At 40.0% G+C, this 26,874-nt stretch overlaps 1 protein-coding gene across 2 annotated transcripts; it reads left to right on the top strand.

The window, feature by feature from the left end:
- The first annotated feature begins 327 nt into the window (after positions 1–327).
- On the top strand, positions 328–21,712 carry RORA (RAR-related orphan receptor A). Of its 2 annotated transcripts, none has more exons than XM_008948428.1 (9): positions 328–438; positions 8,485–8,626; positions 10,214–10,609; positions 13,783–13,904; positions 15,044–15,176; positions 15,838–15,945; positions 17,315–17,425; positions 18,753–18,865; positions 20,082–21,712. In XM_008948428.1, the coding sequence occupies exons 2-9, from the start codon at positions 8,614–8,616 to the stop codon at positions 20,244–20,246; spliced, it is 1,161 nt and encodes a 386-aa protein (XP_008946676.1). In that variant the 5' UTR covers positions 328–438; positions 8,485–8,613; the 3' UTR covers positions 20,247–21,712. The 2 variants fall into 2 exon arrangements, with proteins under 2 accessions (XP_008946676.1, XP_008946669.1); XM_008948421.1 differs by having other exon boundaries at positions 359–438; positions 10,214–10,420; positions 20,082–21,064.
- Positions 21,713–26,874: the final 5,162 nt, after the last annotated feature.

Genomic DNA, 26,874 nt, shown 5'->3' on the forward strand with positions numbered 1-26,874 from the left:
AATCTCACGTGAATAAGACTGGAAGAAACCTTCCTAGTGTCATCTTAGCTCTTTGGCCAAAATGTGAACTCTACTACTCTTTCTGGCTTTGAAATGCTGATTCTAGCCTTCTTGTGGGTTCTTAAACACCTTCTCAAATGACCCATTTTAATAACCCAAAAGCCATTATATAACGAGCAGCCATAATTTAGTCCAAAGCTCTAGGGGACCCTTGCAGTTCAGCAATGAATAGTTAATGCAGTATAATGTTTAGCAGGTTATTAGTTTTCACTGTACAAATGCTGATCAGGGAATGCTCTTATAAGGTGTTTAAAAGAAAATGTAATTAACTGGTTGCGCACTTCTGTTGCAGCTCAAATTGAAATTATTCCATGCAAGATCTGTGGAGACAAATCATCAGGAATCCATTATGGTGTCATTACATGTGAAGGCTGCAAGGTAAGCTTCTAAAATATTAAGTCTTAGAACAGCATTTAGCCTTTTGATTGTGATTGTTTTCCTTCCTTTTTTAAAGAGCAAGCATTGTGCTGAAGCTGGATTGGTGGATTCCATTTCAAAGTCAAAATCAAAATGGGTTATATTGGGCTTTTAAATGGGGCATTTATGTGACACACGTGTCCCCCCCTAGGTTTCAGGACACACTTGAAAAACTCAGGCAGCTGTGCTGTGTGCGCCTTAAACTGTCTTTCTGGGTATAAGAAGAGGTCCAGAAAGATGATTCTGATTCAAAGAACCTGCTATGTGGATTCACTTTGAGAGGGAGTTTGTGGTTTTCTTGAATCTCCCTCTCCATTTTTGCTTTGCAAATTGCACACCATACTCAGTTATGTCAGTTAGTATGTAGATGGTAGGCACCTAGCACTGCAAGAAGAAGACGTCAAGCATTCCTCCAGCAGAGTGACTGTACCTTCCCAGAAATAAACCACGTTGAAGTATGCGAGAGCTCTCCGACTTCTCAGTTTTCTTTTGTCATCTGCTAGAATTACAAATCTTTTCTTTTTGGTGTGGAAGATGACGTTCCACAAATAGCACATACCTGCTGGTGTTCAGCATACTCAGGTCTGCCTGGAAGCAGTGCCTATTCTTTGCAGTGCAATCACTGCTGTGTAAGCTTCAGGCTTTGAGTGTTTTCCTGTGTTTGTACCTTCAGTAACTCAAGTGAGCAAGGATTACACTATAAGCACTTGCATTTTGTTTAGTTTGTTTCTTGTGACCAAGAATTACAACAGACAAGGCTAACACTAGGCCAGAGTGCTGTGAAGGTCATCACTTCTTCTTATCCCAAGCACAGAACTGCAGCACTAGGTCGGGGTGACAGCGTGCCCAGTAACACATTCTCTTGGTCCCATAGAAGTACTGTTAAGAAGGGGTCTGGGGTGGGGGATGTGTGAGAATGTTAGAACGATATGGGACAGCAAATTCTGCTCTTTGTAACTGCTGTTGCTGTGGAAAATGCAGGAGATGCACTAAAAATGCATGGATAATAAAGTGGTTACCATTTCAGCTTTATGTAATTGAGCAGCATTTATCAAATTTCAGCTGTGTGAAGTAGCAGACATTTGCAGTGAGAATTCAGCTCTATGACTATCCTGACGAAGAGTGTCAAGGTATTTTCAAGGTCCGAGACCTCTTTAATCCTTAAATGGTCTGGTACCAGCATACCTGAGAGACTGCCTCGAGATCCATGACAAACATCATTGTCAACAGCCTGAGGTTACCACAGTGCCAACACTCATCTGTGCAGAAAACAAGCCTTTCTCAACGTGGCTTGTTGCAGAACAGGAACGGGCTGCTGAAGGAAAGGAAGTCTGCCAGCTGTATTACCTTTTGCTTCATCTTCATGCTGCTCTCTGGCCTTGTCTTCTCCAAAGTCCTGTGTGTGAGAAGAGCCCCCACTGGAAGCAGCAGGATGTCTGCATGCATGAGGAAGCAACAGTGCACACCATACTCAGTTATGTCAGTTAGTATGTAGATGGTAGGCACCTAGCACTGCAAGAAGACGTCAAGCATTCCTCCAGCAGAGTGACTGTACCTTCCCAGAAATAAACACAAACCTGAGTTATTAGGAGGAGAGTCCTTTGTGTACCTCCAGATGCTAGCCTGATAGTGAGAAACGTGTGCAGTTCCTTATGGTTTAGAACAAATGCTTTTCCTTCGATTTCTGTATAAATTGAGTTCTCTAGGAGTATTGTGCGATCCTCAGTCTGCTTCTGAGAGCGACACCAGAATGGTCGGCTGGTGGGAAAGGGCAGGAGGTAAGGCAAGCAAGCATGTGCAGCACACTGAAACCCATTTTAACCTTGAGAGCAGAGTGTGCATGGGTAAGGCGGACATTGGCCGAGTGAAAGAAGGTAGGCATTTTCTTCTTCTCCTGGAGTAGCAGAATAAAGTTTTCTAGACATACATTTTCAGGCAAAACTTTAAAGCCAATGAGTATCAACTCTGTTAAGTAAGTTGTTTCCCTTTCAGGAGGGAAATAGCTCCAAAGCTCACTCTTCTCTAATGGTAGAGCCTAGATGACCTGCAAGTAGTGATAGATAGGGGAGTGCTCGTGGGCACAAGTCACAGGAGGAGTTTAAATTATCACGATCTAGTCGGTATTTAAAATGCCCTACTGTAGCAGATGGATTTTGTTTGTGCAGTGCTCTTCCACAGTAATGTCAACAAAGTCTCACCCAACAGAACTATTTTGGCGGGTGAAAAAGTTGGCATCGTTTGGCTTCTGCCAAATGAGCCAGGTGTGTTGGTATGGTTTTTTCCCCCAGCTTCTCTGTGGCTGCCATCTCTGCAGGTTTGAGCATGCTTGTGCTGCTCTCCGTGTTATGCTAAACCTTCCTTTGTAATAAGTACTTTGCTATGAAGACCTAGTTCCCAGTCGTGCTCTCTGATTCCTGGAGCACACATCCTGTACCAACAGACAATCCCAGAGAAGTCAGTGAGGTTCTGCACTGGTACTACAAACCCTTCCATGTGCATCACATTCCAAGTTCAGGGCCTTTCTCATCAGAAGGGAGCAGATGCGCTGCTGCCCTCTCCAGCCAGACCTGTCAAGAACCATCTACAGGCACCAGTAGCAACAGCAGCAAAGTAGGATGGTTTCAGCTCTTACTGGTTTTCGCTCTAGTTTAAACAGTGTCAACCTTGATGTTACTTAATAGTAACATTAAATGTGGCTGTGTAAATACTAATAACCACCAGAAATATAATTTATTTAAAACCTGAGGTTTTAGTTGCAAAGACCTGCTTCTCAATCATAATCTGCATCACGTATGAAATGACAGACAAGCTCATCAAATTGACTTGTGCTGGTCCTGTTGCTCTTCGCCAGGTTTGTGACCCATGCGTTTCATGTAACTAAGTTTTCTGACCCGTTTTTGTGGCTGTATTGCATTTCACATAGCTAAAATTGAAGATTTGTAATGAAGCCAGTTGGTGTTTCTTGAGAAGTTTACATTTCCTACCTTGTTACAATGTTACTGGCTGTTTTTATGAAGTTAGTGGCTGTGTTTTGCACAGACATTGTTGAGTAGTCTCAACTCATTAACCCATTCAGCTGAATTTGAATCTGCCTTTAAAAATACAGTTTAACACTCTCTCTTCTTTTTTTCCACCCCAGTGAAAAAGTCTTATAGCCAGGCTCCATTTTGTACTTTACCTAGGAGGGCTTCTATTGCTTATTATAAATAAAAATTGTAAAAGAGAGGGTTTTTTTCTATCTGACTGTTGCTGATATCCAGCATACAACATACAGTGACAGAAAAGGGAAGAAGCGTGGATGAAGAATGACACAAAGACTGTACCATGACTCGGAAATAAAAGTTTACTCTTCTGTGTAAGATTGGAAATAGTATTATTGTGGTAGCATTACTGGAAAAAATAGTATCTGTATGGAGCACTTCCTGAACCATTAGTTGTGGGAACCTTTTGCTCTGTGTCAGGGAAGCTGACAAAAGCTGAGAAGGGGCACTGGTTTGTACACCACCATATTCTTTTCTCATAGCTGAACATTGAATCCAGTTCAGTATTGGCAGAATAATGCCCGAGTGCTTCAAAAGGACATAGCAAAGCATTTGGTTTAAAACAAAGTTTGTGTTGTTCAACTATGTCTCTTTAATTTGCAGATGCAGTTACTTGCTTTAGCTGTCAATAATGTCCATTCATGCTCAACTGACCAAGAAATGCATAAGCGTGAACCCTCTCTTGATGTGACTGTACACAGCTGGTCTCACAAAACCATCCAGGCAGGGCATTTCTGGGCATTGCTTACCTTTTCAAAGGTTTATACCTACTGGCTTTTGTTTCCTGTGTCTTTAAGACCTAAGATGGTCTTGGTTCATTGTCACCACAAGGAAATGTCCACGTTTGTTGCTTCAGAAAACAATATTTGGTGCATTGTAACTTCCCATCTTGTATCGCTTTTGTTCATTCGTTTCATTCATTCACTTTCTTTACTAGCCAGTTTTTCATGGCTGAGAGTGGCATGTTGCATTGGTGTTGGAAACATTTACCTCGAATTCATGCTTTTGGTGGTCTTCTCTCTTAAATTGTTTCCCTAGCCAATTTCAAGCAAACCATGTTTGAAGGGAGACCAGCCACCTTACAGAAATCGCTATTCACAGACCTCATATGACCTGATAAACACAATCCTCACTCCTGTCTTTATTACATTTGTCAAACTGAACATTTTTTTTTCTGTTTTCAGAGGCACTATAACTTTGTTATCAAATACTCGAACAAGTTTATTAAACAATATTGTTGCAGCACTCTTCTCTTTTGACAACGAAAACATGTTAATTGTTACAAAAAGGTTAAAAATCCAATTTGAATATTCACCTGTCTTTCATATGACAGGGTATTTTTCTGATGTTTCTTTGAAGAAAATTTGCATTGTTTTCCTTTAGAAAACAGTAAAAGAATGACCCCCACCCCCCCGCAGTAATTGTTAATTGCTCAGAATATTGCAAAACTTAATGATACGTGGAAGTCTTTAAGTATTAGCCATAAATCATGGGATTATGAATAACCCTTTGTTGTCACAGGCTTGCATACAGTCATTCCAAAACGTCTGCCATTAGGATGCAGCAAGGCAGCTGTCAGCTGTTTTCTTGTAATTAAACAGCCAATGAGCAGCTAATTAAGACATATGTGTATACAGAAGTGGAAGTGGGTATGTTAATGAACTGTAGGAATCAATTCATTAAATGAAAATTTGTCAGAAGACCAAACATGAGATCAGCATTTCAGCCTATGTCACAGCGGTGAGGGAGTCGGCGCTGTGCCATGCGGGACACGGGGAAGCACAACTGGCTCTTCCCAGCCCTTTGCTAAGGAGCAAGCTTAGACACAAACGCCTGTAACTCTGAGCCACTGAGCAGTGAAGTTGTTGAAACTATTAATCGACTTTGCAAAAACTCCTATTTACCTTTCAAAGTTCTTCTTTAACAAGTTGTTATTCAAACTGACTTGGAAATGAAAAGTTCCTGTGCCCCTTTTTCCCCGACTTGGTTTCATGGCATCATATGAAAAACCATATATTGTGTTGTATGTATCAATAGGAGTCTGGAATGCAGAGATGAAGCTGTGGCTTGTAATCTGCTGTGCTCTTGTTCTGGCACTGTGTTAGTAACACAACGACATAGAACAGGAGACACACAAAGCTCAGCGGTGCCTCACTGCCACGGGCTGGGGCTTTGTGCTGCCATCCGCGAGAGGCAGGGCTCCACGCGCTCACTGCCAGAGGCCGTGGCTCAGACCGTGTCCTCCATCGGAGTGCTGTCGCGCGGTGACTTCTCAAGTGCAGCAGTAGTTTGGGTCATGTGTTTCATCAAGAGGGGGCCATTCTGCCCGTGACCCATTAGGCCATCGTCTCAATGTGCAGTAATGGTTGTGAGCACGCATGCAATTAAAAGCATGTGGCCTGGGCCGGTCTGCATAAAGCTTGAATGTGTGTACACGTAGCACGCACGCAACCCCCTCCTCCTCCGTCCTGGCGGAAAAATTACAGCTCGCTCCAAGCCTCGGGCAAAAGCGAGGAGGCAGAGCAACAGCGTACAGTGTCTCTCCCTTCTCCCTTTCTAATAAAGGGAGGAAAAACAACCAAGGGAGAAACTATATTTACTTACAGAAGGCTCCTGTAATAAAGGATTCTCCACATGCCTTACAGTGGTATGAGAGCCCAAAGAGCACCAAAGGGTTAGAAAACTCACAGTAAATGACAAAAATATAGAAGAACTTTGAGAGTAAAACACCCTCAGTTTAACTTCGTTGTCAATTCAATCCTGAATCTCAGATATGTTTATTTCAGAGCTCTGAACAAGTTCAGATTAATTTCTTAAGTTTGAGGCAAGAGGCTTTTTTTTGCTTTGGCTCCTGCTGTTTTCAACATGCCTATATGGCATTGTAGGGTTTGTTTTTAAAAGCACTCTGCTCCGTCGCTGGTTTGTAAAGTGCAAGTGCTTTTTAAAGGCTGCGGTTTCAGGCAGTTCTGCTCTATTGAAAATCTAGCCTCGAGCTGTAACTTGGCTGATATATTGTACACTAAAATGTATCGAGCAGCTGTGTCTCTAGGGAAAATCAGGAAAAGCAAAAAGCCCAGTATTTTCTCCATTATAATACTAAAAATAATCCTCAGCTTGACAAGACTATTTTTAATAAAGATAAATATGCCAAACTGGCAATACAGACTCAGTGTATGTCTCAGCTAAAGGAAAACTTACAGATCTTTGAGGTTATTGGGCCAGGTTCACCTTACATAGTGCTGAAGCTGACTTTCAGTGCAACTGTTAAATCATTTTGAGAACTGAAATTTTAAGGGACTGGTAATGTGGAGATGCAGAACCTTCATCAGTAAGTCACTGGTCAGGTCAATACCTAATCCTTTGTTGCTAGAGAATCGCATTGCACTTGCGTGTCTGCTTGCACCGAGTGACAGCTTTGCTAAGGGTGCTAACAGAATAATGCAGATAACTTTATCTCCTTACCTAAGAACTGGTTCCTCCAGAGGGATCAGTCAGGATATTGGAATGGTAGAAAGTTCCATAACAGATCAGGTTTTCTTTAGGGTGAAATGCACTCAATCAGAGCTCAATATGTGCAATACTTCCAGCCTCAGCAACAATCATCTCACTACTGACGAACATTAAAAAACAGTGCAAAATTCCATCATAGAGAAACAAAGACCAGAATAAGCAGGTGAGAAACAACATACGGGAAAACAGGTTTAATCACAGGCACATTCCATTTCCTCATTTTTCATACTCCACATTTCCCCATTAAAGCTTTTATTAAAGGGCTGTAAGTGTCCGAAAGTGGTGCCCTCCTCATAAGGTGGAGCAGGGGGCTTTATCTCAGTGTTCTGTCATGTGTCTGCCTGCAGGAGGATTGCTAGGAAGTCTCCTACTTGTCATGCAGAAGTCCTTCCTGTTGTTTATTTCACCAAGTGTCTGGACAGAGCATGCATGTGCTGAAGGACTCCAGAATGTGGCCTTCAAATAAATAAAAAATTGGTAAAAGTCCAGCTTTAATTAAAAGGTGCCCAGCCTTTCCAAGGAAGTATTTTCTTTGCAGCACTGTTAATTAATCCATTATGTGGCAACATAAAGGTAAAATACTGTGCTCACTGATCTCAAACGCCTCTTTAGAGTGACAACATCTTTTCAGAATCCTTGTGAAGTAGGTATTACGCACACACCAGCTTATGTTTGGACAGTCTGTGGCAAAAAGATGAAATGAACTTCAAAGCAAGCAGCTGGCATAGTGGTGAATAACATGCACCATTCTGATGGAGAGAATGAAGTTCTAACTGCTGTGTAACCTCCTAGGGCTAACCTTTGGAGGTGGGTCTACCCGTAACAGAAAAAGAGACTGAGACGTGAGATGATATGTAAAATCTGTTTCAGCTTCCCCTCTCCTTAAAAATGTAAATCCTGCACCAAGTTGAACAAAACCTTGGTTGTCAACATCAAACTAAGTAAGAGAAAACATTTTTTTAAATTGTTCTTTCTGGAAGGAACTGCCCAGCATCATGCTCTGTATTTTTAAACACATACAGACACTGGTGAGGCTGAACACCACAACCTGCCATTGCCACCTTCAAGGAGCAAAACAGGGTGGCAGCTGTTGAATCTTCTTTGTTTTTGGAGATCTATGCTGGCCCAGGAAGGGCAGGAAGTCAAGGTCTATAATTAGTTTTATCTCATTTGCAAAGAACTGGTGTTCAATACGTGTTATGGGATCTGTAGAATTGGCGAAAAAAATGTATAATTCCTTTATGTGTCATAACACTTTTGGTATGAACTGTTTCCTGCTAGTTGCTGGTTTTTGTTTGTTTCTAGGAGAGAAAAAAAACCCCAAACCTCTTAACTTCCTTTAGTTGACTATAGTGCACTGGAACTTCATTTTCTGTTAGGTACGCTACCTTTCAGAGTCTTTATTTGCTCCATCAGCTAACAGTTTCTTGACTTGTATTTTGCAATTCTGTTACAGGGCTTTTTCAGGAGGAGTCAGCAAAGCAATGCGACGTACTCCTGTCCTCGTCAGAAGAACTGTTTGATTGACCGAACTAGTAGAAACCGCTGCCAACACTGTCGATTACAGAAATGCCTTGCTGTGGGGATGTCTCGAGATGGTAAGCTCTGCTAACAGGCAGCTTAACTGCAAAAAGTAAAGTAACTTCTAGTGTGCGGTGTGTTCAACTAAAACAACATAGGATTAAAAGTTAATTGTGCGTGGGGCTGATAGCTGAGTGGTTTTTGTTACTGTGTGTTAATATAAATCAAGGCACGTATGAGGTTCTTGGATTTATTTTTTCCTACTCATCTATTATAGTTCTCACATAAGAGCCTTGTCTCTGGTCACTCCATGAAGATGCAATTTTTAGTCTAATGTTAATGCTTTGTGTTCATTCCAATTCAAGTGACATGTCAGAGTTGCCATATTGGTACACATCGGAACTGTTCCACAATACATAGAGACTTTTAAATGTATATCATGAGTAATGGAAACAATGCAAAGAGAAAAGAGTGTGGTGTTTTTCCGGAAGTAGAATTCTGAAGAAGATGTGTTCCAGTGCTGTTAATATTAAGTCCAAAATTACACCTAGTGTAATGATGAAAACCCACTTCTGTAAATTGGAAGCTTATGTAACTCAATTAGAACCGGATTGCAGCTGATACTTGCACACCTCCCCCGTAGAGGGAGCGAAGCTGCTGCCATCACTTACCCAATTTGAAGGTCTGACTCAGTCTTCTCCCCTTCCATAGTGACAGCAGCACTACGTGTTCTACAAATACATATGCATTACTCCATGTACACAAGGCTCGATTAAGGAGATTGTTTTCAGATTACATATACTTCTAGAATTACATTGTCTTAATTTTTTTTTTTTTTTATTGGGCATGAAACTGAAAACCTGGAATGGTTGATCAGGTAATTAGTCCCTTCGGTATTTGCTTTCCTGGAGAAAAATACAAGGTGGTAGTCATTCTCCTAAATGATGAGGCTTTTATGGCTGATACAGGTCCCAGAAATCACATCCTATGTCCTTGGGAGCTCCCTAGTTGTTGCAAACCACTTGCTTCTAGCATACACTTAATACTTCTCAAAGCAGTAATAATTTTGTGGAGAAAAATACACGTGTGTGCATACACACACTTATTATTTAGCCTACACAGTTTTGGTTGTCACAGTAAGCTGCACAAAGCAGGTTCTGTGGTTCTTCCCATGTGCTTCAGTTCCAGGATCACTAAAGCTTGCTTTTGATACTCTTGGAGATAGACCCCCACATGTTTATTCCTACCTTCATGGTGTAGTATGAACATACAGCTAGTAGGATGTGAACAGTTCATCTCAGGCCAGTGTATTCTGGTTTAGCTTCTACTTTTCCAAGTAGGATTTGAATGCTGAGGAGATGCATCTGTCAAATTCAGTGGACATATACGAGAAAATCTTCTTGGTATAGAAGTGGAAAGCTAATGAAGTAAGCTAAAACAGTGACTTCTAATGTTCCGTTTAAGTAGCATGTTAAAACCATCTTTTAAAGAGCAGATGCTGCAGCTATGTGCCCTGTAACTGACTGAAGTGAGCCTTAGGTCTGCTCATCATGCTGGTTTGCCATTTATACTGTGTCCTCCTGTGTAGTATTTAGAGACCCAAGACAATTAAAGCGCAGTAGTGGATTTGTAGAAATGTAATACATTGTGTGTCTGTATTTCAGCTGTAAAGTTTGGTCGAATGTCAAAAAAGCAGAGGGACAGCCTGTACGCGGAGGTGCAGAAACATCGAATGCAGCAGCAGCAGCGAGATCATCAGCAGCAACCAGGAGAGGCAGAGCCACTAACACCAACATACAATATCACCACCAATGGGTTAACAGAGCTACATGATGACCTCAGTAATTACATTGATGGGCATACCCCTGAAGGTAGCAAAGCAGACTCTGCAGTTAGCAGCTTCTACTTAGACATACAGCCTTCTCCAGATCAGTCGGGTCTTGATATTAATGGAATCAAACCAGAACCAATATGTGACTACACACCAGCATCGGGCTTCTTCCCTTATTGTTCTTTTACAAATGGGGAGACCTCTCCAACTGTGTCCATGGCAGAATTAGGTAATGAGAGAGAAAAGCTTCCATTGTAATTGTTTTAATAGTAGCCTTTGGATTAAAGTGACGTATTGAGGCAGGTGACAGTGAGAATGCTGCCTGAGTCCAGGTGTGAGCCTGTGCGGGCGTTCTTCTGCGAAGCACACAACATCCTCACCGGGTGCGTGGTGAACGCCTTATGGAACTGGGCTAAAAATCCCAGGAGCTGGGGGTTCATCAGCTCCAGTAGTGCTGGGTTTGTTTTCAGCCCTTGTAGCAGAACCCTCTGAATCCTGATTAACAAGCTAATTTTTAGTGCTGAGCAAACAGAGTATTGCTCTATTTGTGAATTCTTTTTGAACATTTTAACTTCTTTTTCATTACCTCAGACGTCTTTGTTTTCCAACAAAAAGTGATGAGGCTGGTTTTCTTCTGCTCTCTACCTCTACCTGGGAAATAAGAAACCAAAGCACCGTTTAACCTGAGGGCTGTTCATTCTCCTTGCCACTGGTTGAAGAGAATGTGGCCCCAGATACTTCAGAAAATCTTTGGATTTAGCACATTCTGATAAGTTCCCCAAGAGTCTTATAACAACCACGTTAATTAGCACGTTTGCTTTAAGCTCTTCCCTGAATGATTACACTAGGTCTGAATTCCACAATTATGACTTGTCAACATCTGAGACTCGAGTTAGAACGTGCTGTGTGAACTGGTTATAAGCAACCTGGAACAGGACATTAGAGAAGTGGCTTTAAGATTCTGTTACATAAACAGCCAGTTGTTTAAAACTCATTTTGCTTGCTTCAGCAACGCTTTTGCAAATCACGCCGTTATGAAAACTTGAAAAATCAGGTATTCTCAGTTAAATTTTTCTGTTTTGCTAACTTTTTTAAATTAGAGGCAAGTAGATTATATGAAATTTTGCTTGGCTTAATTTATGTTCTTTTGAGGAATTTTGCAGAGAGAAGGGGACAAAGCAGCTTACTTTTTAATGTCCTGATGTTACAGAATGCAGTTCTCTGCAATATCATTTGTTGTGGCAGCCAAAATATTGTATCTGGCTTGAGTTCAAATAACTTCAGTTACAGATGAGCAAAACTGAGAGCAAAAAATAGGGTTAAGGCTATCCTACCAGCTTTGGCTCATTCAAATGGTTGTTAATATTCTCATGGGAGTTATTAAAAGATAAAGACTAAACCCACAGAAAAAAAGGAAGGGCTTTTCTGTCCTAGGCCAGATGCTGAGTTTGGAACACTGGCCTAACCTAAGTTTGTCATGTTGCTTACCTTTATTTACATAGTTCTTGCATTTAAACCCCACAGAACATTATTTGAGTGCCCAGCATTGACATTACCGAACAATGTTTGAAGAATATTTGTCTTCTAGACCAGGGTTTCAGTTTAGAAAGGTGTGGCTGGTCAATGAAAGTATTTAGGTGTGTGCTGAAATACACTCCGGAACTGAGGCTGATGTTTGTGAATAACATGGTGATATTTCACCTTCTGTAACCTGCAGGGGCACTGGTATAATGCTGTCTGTTGCTGCTCCTGAGAGCAAATGTTTTAAGTACACACTTATAAGAAAAAAAAAAAAAAAAATTCTCTGAAATACGTGAAAGCTATGATGACAACCAAAGTATAAACTACTTTCTTTTCAACATTGTTAATTGTTCAGGTAGCATGTGTAATCTGATTTTACCTCAGCTGTATGTTAAAGAGTTTGCAAGTAGCATCTTATGTCAAACTATGAATGCAGTAGGTATGATACTAAACAGACTGATTGGTCCAGCAGTTCAGTTTGTAAAGAGTTGCGTTTGGTCATTATCAAGCACAGGTTTCACAGAAGACCTAACACTTGAGTCTCTCAGAATACTCCCATGTTGTTCATGATCATTGTTCTTGTTCATTTTAAGCCTTCCTTTTCAGCGGCCTAAATCGCAAAAGCACTAGCTGCAGAATTGTGTGAGACAAATCACCAGGCCTCGACTGGTCCAGTGCTAGAACAGGAGAACGGATATGTGTGAAGAGTCAGGGTAGCAAAGAGAAAGCCAAAGTAGAAGTGGAGTTCAGATGTTTAACTGCTATACATGCCTGTGAAGGTGTTCCTGAAGCTTCAGTAAATGTCTGCCTTGCGGGTCCTTTAAGCAAGTATAGCAGCAGAAAACAGTTTATTTGGAATTAAAATGTTGTAAGGAAATTTTAAGTCATGTGCAGTTAACTGACTACTCTATGAAGAATAGCTTATGAAAAAAAAAAACCCTGAGTCTTTAGTGTGTCATATTAATTAACTGGATTCACTAGTAAGTTTCTTTTCTTAATATTTTTGTAATGGCATGAAAGTAGAAAAGAAACAAAACTTCTCCCTCAAAGTCAGTCTCATGTCTAGGCAGGTGGTAACTATCTCTCTTTATTAGTGGAAAGCTTTTGTTGTTTAAAAACGGGTGAATTTAGCTTCTGAAGCTCTATCTACTGCTTGTCTGGCAGCTATTATATTCCTTACCCACATGTGACACATCGTGTCCTGTATTCAGCAAAACTGACCCCACCCAGATTTTTGTACCCTAACTTGAGGGGTCCACGACCTCGCTCAGTCAACTGTTTTTCTGTGGCTCTGTGTAAGAATGTAATTCTCAGCCCCGGTTTCAAAGCTGACAAATCTTAACGCTAAAGGCAGCAAGGCCGCTTACTGAATTGGCAGTGGTTTGAGTGCTGCCACATTTCCCCGTTCGCCTTTAGTTCACCAGCTTTTTGGCCTTGCAGGCCTTCTTTCGCACCCTCTGCAGCGTGAGGGAGACGTAGGTCCCCATCAGAAGTTTGTTTTTTCCACAATAAGCTGACGCTCACCACGGCGTAGGGGAAGGCCCCTGCGTGGTGCCGGAACGAGGCCAGCAGCCGCGGGGTGCGTGTGTGTGCCCAGAGTGCCCTCTAACGGGTGTGCCGCCCTGGGCGGGGCGGCCCGGCCCGGCCCGGCTGCCTGCTGCGCAGCCCTGCCTCTTCCGCGCCGTCAGGGCTCTGCGCTGAATTGTGGAGGGGTTTCTCCTGAAGCAAAGCGCAGGACGATTGAAATGAAAGTGTCCTTTCTATAGCTCTCTCTGTCCGTCCCCCCAGCCCGTTGCCCCTGGAATGTGTCAGCTTTCTCAGGTCTGAAAGTACAGTACAGCCTGGCATTTTTAACGTGTCACTTTCTCGTCTCTCTTTTAGAACATCTTGCACAGAATATTTCCAAGTCACACATGGAAACTTGCCAGTACTTGAGAGAGGAGTTACAGCAGATAACATGGCAGACTTTTCTGCAGGAAGAAGTTGAGAACTATCAAAACAAGGTATAAAAGCATGCCAAATTATGGCCTGCTTTTTTGTAAAGCATGGTATTTCCATAACACATTACAAAATTCACTTTTTCACTGCTTTCTGTTTATTATCAGGAGTGTGTACTTTTGTGTGTTTTCAAAAAATTGATATGCTAGAGTCGAAAGCAGTAAGATGGTCAGGATATCTTTTGCATTTGTGATTTTTACAGGTACAGGAGAAGATAAAGCCACTTTAAAGATACTCTCTTTAGGAGACAGATAATCCTAAAATCTGTCTGATTGATAAACAAGGTTAAGAAACCAGAGAAATTTTTCAATCCTAAACAGCTTGTTATTTCTTAATTTGTAACCTCCTGGATCAACATCAAATCCTCCTGGATTCAGCATCAAAAGCTGAAGCCACCAAGTTTTGTAATTTTCCATAATGTGTTTCGTTTTGAGTTCACAAACACAGAACTCCGTCAGACTTCCAGCCGTCAGTGCCTGGTTGAAATCCTGATTCATTCTACAATTGGCACTCGGGTCTTTTGGTTTTACCTCTACAGCAGCAGCCAGTGCTGCCACCCCACCAGTGGGTATTGTCAGAGGTAACCGATGTTTGTATTTGCAACCTGCTTTCTACCCACAAATCACTACCAAATGGCTACTTTTGAAAAACTGGCTTGGAAGGCACTGTTAAAGCACACTGTTCTTTGAACATATTTTTCATTTTAAAAAGATAAAAAAAATAAAGATATAATTTATTCCACCTGGTAGGCAATTTCATTTTGAATTATTACCAACATACGAACAACTCACTAGTTGCATGCCACCTTCATATTGTTAACAAGATGATCTTCTTGCCCACTGAAATGACCAGATTCATTATACTTTGACACTTTTGGCTTTTGAAATAAAAATACTTCAACCTGGATCTCTTCTGACATCACTGAAGAAGTCTTCTATATGTGCCTCTAAGTCTTGTATTGTCCCTTATGCACATGAGACTTTGGCTTTGAAATTAATTCTCCTCGTTTTATAAGCAGACTGCATCCAGGAGTGCTGGAGGGATTTCACTCCACATTTTTCTTTTCACCTCAGTATCACTTTACGCAAATGGGCTTTCCAGACCTTGATTATTAATTTTTTTATTTTTCTTCTCTCTCAAACAGCAAAGGGAGGTAATGTGGCAGTTATGCGCAGTCAAAATAACAGAAGCTATACAGTATGTAGTGGAATTTGCCAAACGCATTGATGGCTTTATGGAACTGTGTCAAAACGATCAAATTGTGCTTTTAAAAGCAGGTATGTGGGTGAGTTTTAAGGTCTGCTTCTATTAGTTTTGGCTGAGGAAGGTGCTACACTGATTGCACATGTGTATGCATATATTGTACAATGATAGTTTAAAATAATACAAGGGAAAGCACCTTACAAATTGTCTGTGTCTTTGTTTGAAATAATACACCTCCTTAGGCAGAACATATTCAATTCTATGTATGAAATTTTCATTGTGAACCAAGGGAGCAATGGATGTGTAAAGATGGAAAAGTTGGATTCCATTTTTTAATTTTGGCTTAGCAATAGCAAATAACACCTTTCAAGGTCAAAATCCAGACTGTTCTATGCAAGACGTTGTAGAGGCAATACAGTTTGCAAATACTGGACAAAGTTGCCAAAGCTTTGTGAACACAAATCTAAATGAGCTGCTTTGACTTCAGAGACCTCATTAATAAAAATTATCGGAGTTTATTAGCATTAAGTAAGTTACTCAAGCAAAAACTTAGAAGGGGGTTTATGGGAATTCTTTTAATTCTAGTAGCAAATGGAGCTATGTTCTGTTGCACTACAGAAACGTACTACCCTACTTGATTGAACACAAGGCATAGGATATTTTTTAAATCCTCGCTAGCTCTTTGCAAGTGGACTCTCTATGTAAATAGTCACATGTACACTGTTTCTGTTCTAGGGTCTTTAGAGGTTGTGTTCATCAGAATGTGCCGTGCCTTTGACTCCCAGAACAACACAGTCTACTTTGACGGCAAGTATGCTAGCCCAGAGGTTTTCAAGTCTTTAGGTAAGGAAATGTCAAGTGTTTTATCTTACAAACAAACAAACAAACAAAAAAAAAACCCACAGAATAATAAGGTGGGAAAGCAAGGTGACAGCTGCTTTAAAAATGCAGGCTATAATGTTCAAATAACAGAGTTCTGAAGCTCAAACTGCTTATTTTGTGAGCAGCAGTCTTGCTGGCTCTTAGAGGCCAAGCTGATTTCAGGAGTTAAAACAGCTTAACTCTGTGCAGTAAAGGACTGTGGTGTTGAAATTCAACACTTAGATCTGGGCATAGCAGTTTGGACACACCTGTTGAGACCAGAAGCCCAGATTTCATACTGAGCGTAACATTTGGTATATCCTGTTGGAAAAAGCAGCAGATTTTAAGCTAATTTGGGGTATGCCACCATTACTGCTTTGAAGATACTAACAGTGTTTTGTAATGTGCGAAGTCCAGTGATTTGTAGGTTAAATACTGTAAATGGATTTCTTTTATTAAACTATGCTTTACGGTTTTGAATTTTTTTCTGTATATTCTTGCTAATCTTAAAAGGTTGCATTTCACTGGGTGTAGATTTGGGATGTAAGCCATTCTGGAGGGCAGTGAAAATAAAGCAGCAGAGGATACTGTACAATTACTGAAGTATTCTCTGCCTTTTTAAAACACCTCAAGGGACAAGGTCTGAGTGCAAACAATTCAGAGGATGCGGTATCAGATGTGGGTTCCAATGAAAGATAATTTTCATCTGTTACCAACTACTCCCATAAATTTAGGCTGGGTTGGAGTTGATGTGCAGAGGAGAGCCCTCTTCCCTCAGGCTGCACTCCCCTTCAAAACAGGGCTCTACTTTCGCGACCTGCGTAACGGCATGTGTAACAGCAGCAGTAACCTGACTGACACCTGTGTGAACAAGAGAATGGATGAAAGGAGACAGAGTTCCTTTTCTGCATGAAAAGCTTTCAGACCTTGGCTTCCCCCTTTGCTCCTCCATGTACCTTGTATGCCTGTCTTCCCCCTCTCAATCTGCACTTTTCAAGTACACATTTCAAACCAAAATTCCACTTAGAACAGAAACAAATCTAAACCAATTTTGGCCTCAAAAATGGCTTAGGTGTTATCCATATTTACCCCAAAAGAACCAAACATGGAAGATACCATGTGCAAAACCTTCAAAATACTGGCTGCCAGGGGGCGGGAGCAGGGGACTCGTGGGAGTGGGGTAATAAGCTCAGCCATGAGGGAGCTCTTGCTACCGTCATTCCTTAAGGAGAAGACTGTTCGTCTAGGAAGTATTTTGCATCCATTTCTTACCCCCATGTTGAATAAATCAACAATTGTGTACCTCTGAATTAGTTTCAATGTGGCATGAGCTGTACCTTCTTATTGGCAGGTTGTGAAGACTTCATAAGTTTTGTGTTTGAATTTGGAAAAAGTTTATGTTCTATGCACCTGACAGAAGACGAGATAGCTCTGTTTTCTGCATTTGTTTTAATGTCAGCAGGTAAGAGATAAAGGTTTGGTTTAGGTTTATTTGGAAGAGGTCATTTTTATTATGAAGTGGTTGTAATTACAATGTTAAGACCATAAGACAATGTGAAATCTCATAATCTGTTTGACTGTCTCCTTAATTTTAATAAGTACACTGAAACTACAAATTCAGGAACAAATTTCTTAAATTGGAAATCCTAATATAAGCCCTTGGTTTGCAAGTATTGGCCTCGTTGAGGATGCAGCTTCTTTGCAAAAACTTGGATGCATGTGAGTGAGACCACTGGGTCAGTCTAGGTGAGACAGGCAGAAGGTAACCACTGAATTTATACAGTCAGCTTTCAATATATGTGGGCTTGCAGCTGCAGCAGGATTATCTCAAGCACATGACAGAATGCTTCCAGAGTCACCTCAGCTCTGTTAAGCAGGGTTGTCATTTCAGTGTGGTACAAGGTACCACAGGTAGCTTGGGTATCTGTCCCTGTTGTGAAACTGGCTACACTGAGAATTATGGTGCCAGACATAGAAATCACCCCAAGAGTCAGCCTGGATCTACCATACCCATGATGAAAATAACTTCATAATCTCAAGTAGATACAGACAGTATGCCAGGTTCTGATCAGGTGGAACAAGATACCAGTGCAGAAAGTCAGTTTGTGTCTAGCCTAATACTCAAGGAAATAAATGCTCTGGTTTTAGTCTGCACACAGACAACTCAGGAGTGGTGGTGGAAGAGTCTGCTAGCAACAGTGGCTTTACTGAGATATTCTCATGCTGTTTGCCAGATTGGAAGTATATTAGCCCTGGGCCTTAGTATGTGAGCCACAGAATCCCACAATTCTGCCACCACACAGAGGGTGTAGCAGCTAATCCAACTTTCCTGTTAGGATGTTCAGGAGTTTGTTTGTTTGGTTTTTTTTTTCATAATAGCTGAATATTTGTTTCCGATTTTTTCTGTCTATCAATGTACATCTTATCAGAAAGATCCACTCTAACTACTTGTTCATGATGTGATCTATTCATTTCCAACTAAAAAGTTGCTAGCTTCATTTTGTATATGCCCTGCATTTTACAGGTCTTGTTAGCAAGTGATTTAAAAAATCTTACTCAAACATGCTGCAGTCTTCTAATTAAGAGCTTTCTAAAATTAATTTGTAAAGCATGTAATAAATATACTCTGAAGCCTAATCATTTTGAAACTCATTTTTTCTATGAGAGTATAGAAAAAGTGGAAGGAAGGCTGCAGACAAGAAAGATGAATCTGTAACAGACTTGATACTTCCTGGTGCACTTTGATTGGTATGTGCAGTACTAGCAGTGTTAACTCCATTTATATCTAGATCGCTCATGGCTTCAGGAGAAAGTAAAAATTGAAAAACTCCAGCAGAAGATCCAGCTAGCACTTCAGCATGTCCTACAGAAGAACCACCGAGAAGATGGAATTCTAACTAAGGTAAGAATCGTACTGTGCCACATCACATGGCTGTGAAAACATCCTTCCTTATGAACAGTATCCTAGTTATGGTGTAAAAGCTTTTACACCGTGATTTTGTTACTTATAAAACCAGAATTCTTTGTTCAAAATCAAGGTGCTTAACTGCAACTATTTACAAAAAACTAGAGGAGGTGAAATGATAATGTACCAGCGGACAAGACTGGCGATGGTCTGAAAAGATGTATTGTAATATTGAACTTCATGAAAAGCAGTTAAGGTTTTTATCCTATTTCTCCTACACAACATTTCTGCTGCACAGAATACTCTTTTCAGTTCTACAGCATGCATACTTTAATCCTTGTGCAATCTCTGCCTGCAAGACAGTTAAGTCCTCGTAACTTGCAATACCCAAACTAACGCTGGTTTTCAGTCTTCCATGAGAAGCTTCCCACACAGCCTTTTTCTTGGCAGTTCTTCTAAATACTGGTGCCTAGGGAAAACAGAAGAGATATTGCATACTATTGCTCTGATCTAAAGTATCTTCACATCATTTTTCAAACATGGAAAAGTGGTGTGATGTCAAAAAGAAAAAAAAATCTGAAGAACTGGGGAAGACCAGGCACTTCCCTGCAGAGGTAGTTTCTTTCAGAACTTGATGCAGCTGGAAAGCTTACACTTAAATTTCACACCACACAGTTAATACAACAGAAGCAGGATGGTCCAGCCCAGGCTTTGCAGGTTGTCCTCATTTCAGATCCTAGCCCATATAGTCCTTTTCCCAGTGTATACTTAGGATATCTTTGTTGGGAGAACGTCTCTTCCATGTGCTTTGACACGAATCATTTACTTACTAGGTTCAGTGAGTATAATGTTCGCAGTGAGTTTCAAAGTAGACAGGACTGCCTTCTGCCAAAAGAATTACTAAATTGCACAAAGGAAGATCCAGCCCTTAAATCCTGCTGTATCATTCAGTGCTTGGTAGGCAAGTGAGGAAACCTGATGATGCATTTTCCTAGGAACTTAAAGAAAAGATTTTTTCATGAGTAGAATGAAACAGCTTTGTAGTGGTTTCATTTATTTATTTATTTAAATAACAAGAATCCACGACTATGCACCTGAAATATCATTGTTAAGGTAAACAACTGGAGTGTTTGGGAGAGCTTTAATCCTAAGAGCGAGATTGGGAGGCCTGGTTCCATATGTGACCATATGACGTCTCTTCATTTTTTTACAGTTAATATGCAAAGTGTCTACTTTAAGAGCACTGTGTGGACGACATACAGAAAAGCTTATGGCATTTAAAGCAATATACCCAGACATTGTACGACTTCATTTTCCTCCACTTTACAAGGAGCTGTTCACTTCAGAATTTGAGCCAGCGATGCAAATTGATGGGTAAACGTATCACCTAAGCACTTCTAGAATGTCTGAAGTACAAACATTAAAACAAAAGAAAGGATAAAAAAAAAGAGTAAGGCAAAAAAAAAAAAAAAGAAAGAAAACCAAGACACTTTATATGGCCCTGCACAGACCTAGGGAGCCAACACACTGCACATCTCTTGGCGGTCGGGGTCAGGCGAAGGACGGGAAACAATGAAACAAAGTTGAACTTGTTTTTCTCATGCATATGATTTCCATTATGCCTACAAATATGGACCCTTTTTCTGTCTCAGCTTCTCAATCCTTGACCTCTGTTTACACAGATTGAGGGTAGTAATGTCAGAAGGTTGTTTTCTCTTGTAGTTCACTGCCCAGACTTTTGACAGAACAATCAATTTGTTGATCAGAACAGAGAGTCCACCTAGTAATCAGCGACTGGTGTGCATTGCAGAGATTTCAGCATCAGTTTGCACAACTTGTTCATTGTATCATGAAGGACGATTTTTTTCACCCACCACTGTTTGCCAGTAGACAGAATGGCATGAAAAGGGTCCATAGCAATAGCAACAATAGCATTATAATATATTACAGGGTAAATGGGCATGAAGACTATATATAGCAAAAGAGATATTGTTTATATATTGTTTTAGTTAATATAAAATGTAGTTACTGGTATAGCTTTTCTTGTTGAATTGATAAGGCACTTTCATTTTGCACCTTTTTCTTTAAATTAAATGCTAGCGTGTTCATTGTTGTGTTGCATGTGCACCAGAAATTCAAGTTTAACTGAAAAAGGTTTGGCAGGTACTGGTACATTGGGAGGTTTTTATGCTGCTGTTTTCCATGTTACTTTTAAAGAGAGGCTGGTCATATCCTGAAATGGTTACAGAATTTTTTTTTTAAAGAATTGAAAATAATTATAATTTTCTAAATTAAAATCAGCTTTTCAGGTGTTAAATGCGAAGGTACTTTTATTTTCCTGCCTTTCAAACCTGGGTGTTTAACATTACATGCCTAAATTCAAATTTAGGTGCACAAGTCTTATTTTCAAAGGTGCTGTGTTGCCATGGTCAAAGTTAAACTCAGCAATTACAGATTGCAGACAAATGAGTAATGCAGCATCCTTGAAAATCAGTCTGCTAAATGAAGTGTATTTCTTCCCACCTTTAACCCAGTTTTGAGGGTATTTACTCAAGTCTGTATCTACAGTAAAAGTATGTGTGTATGACATGTATGTGGAAAAGCAATTTTGATACATAGTATTACATACTTTTGTACTCCATATCGTAAACAATGCCTTCAAATTCCAAACTCTAGTCTATCAAAATCCATAAGGGGTTTGTCTTTGACTTCAGAGAGATAAGATGCTGACCCATGATCTTCCAGCATCCAGCAGTTCAGTTTCAGGTAGCTGAAAAGAGTAGTCCATTGCTCTCCTTATTTAAAAAGATGCACTTTAAAGTTTGTCAGATGAGGACAGGCTAACAGAGTAAAGGCACACTGTTGCTAGAAAGAATTGCTTTGTACTCTGTACAATGCCTGGAAATCATTACGATCATATATCTGTATTCTGTAATTCCAAAATTGTGATTCCCGTGTTGCGTAACCAACCAATAAGCTAAATCTTGCAGGCTTTATTAGTATTAATTACCATTCCATTTAGGAGGAACACTGAGCAAATCTGGCAAGTATACCTAGTTCTGAAGGAAACAGATTCACAATAAACAATGTCAGAAAATAAACTGTGGATGTTTGAGCCAGAGGTGCCTAATTGGTTGGGATGAGATGGAGACTTGTACTGTGGATGCCTTGTAGGCCTACACAAATGAAGTTTCTGATGAAGTACAGGAACTTCAAAAAAGGAGTGAGACACAGTGTGCTCCACTGCTTTGATTTCTGAGGATAAGCATCTCTCTTATACATATTACAGTTGTTGAGAGGTAACAGGCGTGAATAGAAGCACACTGAAACCTAACTATTTTAAAAAAGAGAATTAATTCAGCAAGTTATTATAAGCAAAACAGAGGTTTATTCTGTGATTCCTACATGTTTCCTTTGGGAAATTAATTTAATGGAAATTGAGAATTTTAGCTGTGACACCTACTAAAACTTTTATACTCTGCCACGAACTGCTGTCACTTATCTCTGTGGTTTGTAAGGCAGGAGAGATGAGCATCATGTCATTCCCCTTCAAAGCAGTGAGCCCCTGGGGTATAGGAGGGAAACACCTGCAACTCCATGAGTACTGGGATGGAGCATGAGAGGGCTTTTGGGAGAAGTCCGTACAGCCACCCTTCCACTGCTCCACTGTGCCTGCTCCCAAAGAGGCAGCTCACAGTCCAGCCCCACTGAAACACTTCTCCTAGAATCATTGTTTACTTTATTGGAGTAACTGGCATGATACGGTACTTTGATTCTAATGTGTGTTCCTCTTTTTAAAGCAACCTTTTTAACTAACATGTTTTCTGAATGTGACCAGCCTTTAGGTGCTAGTCCTGTAAAGATCAACTAAACTTAATTTCAGTGTCAACTAATGAATAATGAAGACCTGTGGTTTTTTAGAGAGTGAGATACAACTCCTACTTCTGACAACAGGTAGACTATCAGGCAAAAAATATTTGGGGATTAATTTTCAGTCACGTCCTTTTCTTACCTTTTCCTAATGAATATTAGTACTTTTACCAGGCATCTAGTTTTTGCTAATGGTTTTGTTTGATACCTAGTTCGGCATATTTACACACATAAGTCATTGACAAGACAGATTTTTGGAGCATTTACTAATAAAATACATAAGCATAAAAAGGCTCTGGATAGGGCTGTAGCTGAAAGCCCCTTGCATCTGAAAGCAGCTTGTGACATGATCTTCCAGGCCAGAAAGTGCTGTCCTTTATGTCTGTGGAGGCTCCCATGAACTGGCGCCTTGCTAAATCGGGCTCTGCATACATACCCCAAGAAACTCTGCTTTCCCGATCACAGCTAACAGCCAGTTGGCAGCAGAACACCGTTTCCGGTTTGCGCCTCTGAGAGAGGGGGAAAAGGGCAGCAGCACAGCAGAGATACCGGTCAGACTTCTGTTGCCAAGGAGGCTTTTATGAACAGGGACATAGAATAACGCAGAGCGACAGCCACGTAAGAACCCAGCGCAGCGGAGACAGCGCACTCCCAGAACCTCTGCGACTGTGGCCTGGTATCATGATCTACTGAATATTCAGTTAAAAAACACACTTGGGGTCAGTGGATATTCACAAGTATTTTCATAATTTGCCCAGATCACTACAAAAAAAAACCAAAAAAACCCCATGATGTTTGCTGAAGATAAAGGAATAATATATTTGGTTTGCATGATCTGTTCCTTAAAGTCTGCAAAGAGATTTTTATTGGGTGTTACATCTATCTACAGAAATGTTTTCTGGCTTTCTAGGAAAGAGATGCTAAACTAGACTGTCATTTGAACCACCTTAAAACACTTCCAACATCTAACATCTCCACATTGTTAGACCTTTTAAAAACTATAGGATTAGGTGAAAAGGGAGGCTGTTTTTAAGTTTGGTTGTTCTTTATTAAAGCTTATCTATCTTTGTAATGGATACCAAGATATCTGTGTGTGTGTGCGTGCGCCTGCGTGTGAGTGACAGAGAGAGAAAGTGAGTACATTTGTGTGCGCACGTGAGTATCCGCGTGGGTACATGTGAGTGGCTGCTTCTAGGCTATTAAGTGTCAATGGAATAAAGAAAATGTATTCAAAATACTTAAGTCAAAAATAGAAGGTGGAAAAAAGATTTATTCTATACAAAGCCTTGTCTGGACCACTTTAGAGAGACTTCTATTTTTTTAACCCTTCTATAAATGTTTGATGGCACTTGAAATATTCCTGCAATAAAATGTGATTTGTGTAAACATTGAAAAAAAAAAGATTTTGTAATGTGAAACAATGAAAGAAAGTAATGTAATTTTTCTAAAAAACTAAAAAAAAAACAAATGAACGAACTTTGTATTATTTTCTTGATGGAATTTGTCTATTTGTCTTTGGAAAACTTTTTATTTCATTGAATGTGCCATAGTAGAGGTGTGTTCTTCTTTCTTTCTTTTTTTTTTGTTTTGTTTTTTACATTTTAGATTAAAGGAATAGCTGTGTTCCGACATTCCAAACGGCAAGATGACATAGCAGTCATAATTAAAAGGTTTGATTAGTAAGCTTCAATCATTGTTGCTTTTTTTGCACATGTTCTTCATTCCTCTACAGTGCAATATGTACATAGAGCACTTGCGGGTGTAACCTTGATCCCTCAGGGAAAAATACATATTTGTACAGGATTTTTCTTTTTTTTTTTTTTTCTTTTTTTGTTGTTGTTGTTGCTAAGGAATGTCGATTGAATCACTTGTCTGTTGTTGAGGGGCAGCCAGATAATAATCCTAAACCACTGTCTCAAAACATTGTTTAAATTTTGTGCCCTTTTATTATTTACAAAAGAAAAATAAAAGTTATTTTCTGACAGTTCTTTGTGCTGATTGGTGAAAAAAAGGGTAAATAGATAAGCACCTTATGATTGACTTAACTGTGAATGACAATCCATCTCATTATCAACAACAGAAGCCCTAACATTTTGGAGCTGGGGTTAAGAGTCAGAAACTAATGTGCTCAGGGATCTTCTAAAACTCAACAGGGTGGCCAGTGCTACTGGTGGAACAAATTACTTTGTAAAAAACACACTACTATTTCTTCCCTTCCCCCTCCCCTCCAGGCACAAGAGAACTGGATTTTTTTTTAATGCTCTACGGGTGCCTCATTGTCTTACTTAGTTTTGCAGTATAGCTCCTCTTTTGTCTTTATTTTGTTCAAAACAAAAAGTACTCCAGCGCAAAGGTTTTGCAGTTATATTTTAGAAAACAAATTAATGCTGACCCATTAAATAAATGATTGACACTAATTGCAGTACCCTCTGGACATTTTTATAATGACAGGACTATTTTTCCAGCTGAATTTCAATGTTTTGCAATAGAAAATGGATTTTCAGTATGTAAATTATTGTCAAAGAAAACAAATCAGTTTGTAATAGTACAGTAAGAATGAGAAGGTCGTGATTAGGTTTCAGCAATGAAGTCATATAGAAAGGAACACAGATCTGCAGGAACACAAGAACAGCACTTCAGACATTGTCTGTCGTTATTGCCTGTGCTTCATGGCAAAGCAAAACTGACTGGGAAGAAACACTGAGGCTGACGACATTTTCGTACCTAGTACAACAAATACAGCAAAACCAAGTGATTACAATGGCATCAAAAACCAGCAACATCTAGGAAGTCTCCAAGTGCCAAACTGTAGGATTCTGGAAGCCTGTCCAAATTAACCTTGTTCTATCCCTTCACATTTGTGTGAAAATGCAAGTAGAAAAGTAAATAAGCAACTGCAAACTAAATGCACAAGATTTCAACTTTATTTCAATTGGGAAGAGAGTGGATTTCTCCATCAAACATGTCTGTCTTCTTGCAAGAAGCAAGTTCTCCAGTATCTTATTTTTTTTCTCTAAACGTTCCTGAACTCCTTAGTGTAGATAAACTATTAATACAAGTGTTAGAAACAGCATTTACTATCCAATATCCAGAAATAATAAGCAGTTTTCTCTGGAGTATTCAGCGTATGAAATTGCAGCTGTGCTAGCTGATTCAGATTGCACAGAAGAAACAACTTTCTTTTCCTTAGCTGGAGAAATATAACTATTAGAATCATTTTCTTATTATTAATACTAGTATTTATTACTTTAGAAGTTTCATCCATGAATATATTTGAATATTAGCCTCCTATTTTCTTTATGCTTAAATATTCCTGTCAGTAAATCTTTTGGTGGAAATGAGGGCAAATGCATACAGATACCAAATACAACAACAAAAAGAAAAGTTTTAAAATTTAAATGAGTATCTAAAAATCATTGCAGTATGTGCTTTAATCCTAGTACTGTGATAATAGCTGGCTAAATAATGCTAAGGCTCTGGACTTGAGGGGGAAAATACCTAACATTTAGGCTAATATACAGTCTGTCTTTGGAACTCTATTCAGGTACTAAGTAGAATTCTAACATCAATTAAAAGCTGTATTCTACCCTTTTCATCTCTAATGATGCTGTTTAGCTTTTTTTTTTTTTTTTTTTTGCCTTTATCATTGGTAGAATATAGCAATAACTTTATAGCAATAAGTAGGCTATCCAAATAGGAAACAAAGCATGATAAAGGCTTCAGATCAATACTCATAGGTTCATTTCTTCTGCCAAAATCCTCACCTGTATGTCTTCCCTCCTGATCTCATTACTTCTTCAAGCTGAACTTCGCATTCAAGTTGTTCAGCTTGATGCGTGACATCAGACCTTTCCGTTAACATCTGCATGTTTTTGGTGCTCATACGTCCTTTGTATATACTTGTTTTCCTGTAAATCAGCGTTTCTCAAACTTTCTGAAAGCACAGCTCGTCCGGGCTGGATTTCTTCGTGAAGCTCGGTGTTGGAATCAGATTTTCGGGGGCAGCTGTTAGTAACTGGCGGCACTTCCCGACTGACGGGACTGAGCTCCTGATGGTCCTTAGCAGTGCCACGGCCGCTGCAAACGCCTGGAGCCCAGGGCCGGCTCCTCCAGCTCCCCCCCTGGCGCTGGGAAGG

The sequence above is a fragment of the Merops nubicus genome, unplaced genomic scaffold (genome assembly GCF_000691845.1).
Source record: "Merops nubicus isolate BGI_N331 unplaced genomic scaffold, ASM69184v1 Scaffold50750, whole genome shotgun sequence".
In the NCBI taxonomy this organism is placed as follows: domain Eukaryota; kingdom Metazoa; phylum Chordata; class Aves; order Coraciiformes; family Meropidae; genus Merops; species Merops nubicus.

What these genes read in the sequence shown, in the direction of transcription:
- RORA (XM_008948428.1), top strand. An exon ending in TGTGTCCATGGCAGAATTAG is followed by an intron (nt 10,610 to 13,782) that starts GTAATGAGAGAG and finishes TCTCTCTTTTAG; the next exon opens with AACATCTTGCACAGAATATT. An exon ending in AATTGTGCTTTTAAAAGCAG is followed by an intron (nt 15,177 to 15,837) that starts GTATGTGGGTGA and finishes TTTCTGTTCTAG; the next exon opens with GGTCTTTAGAGGTTGTGTTC.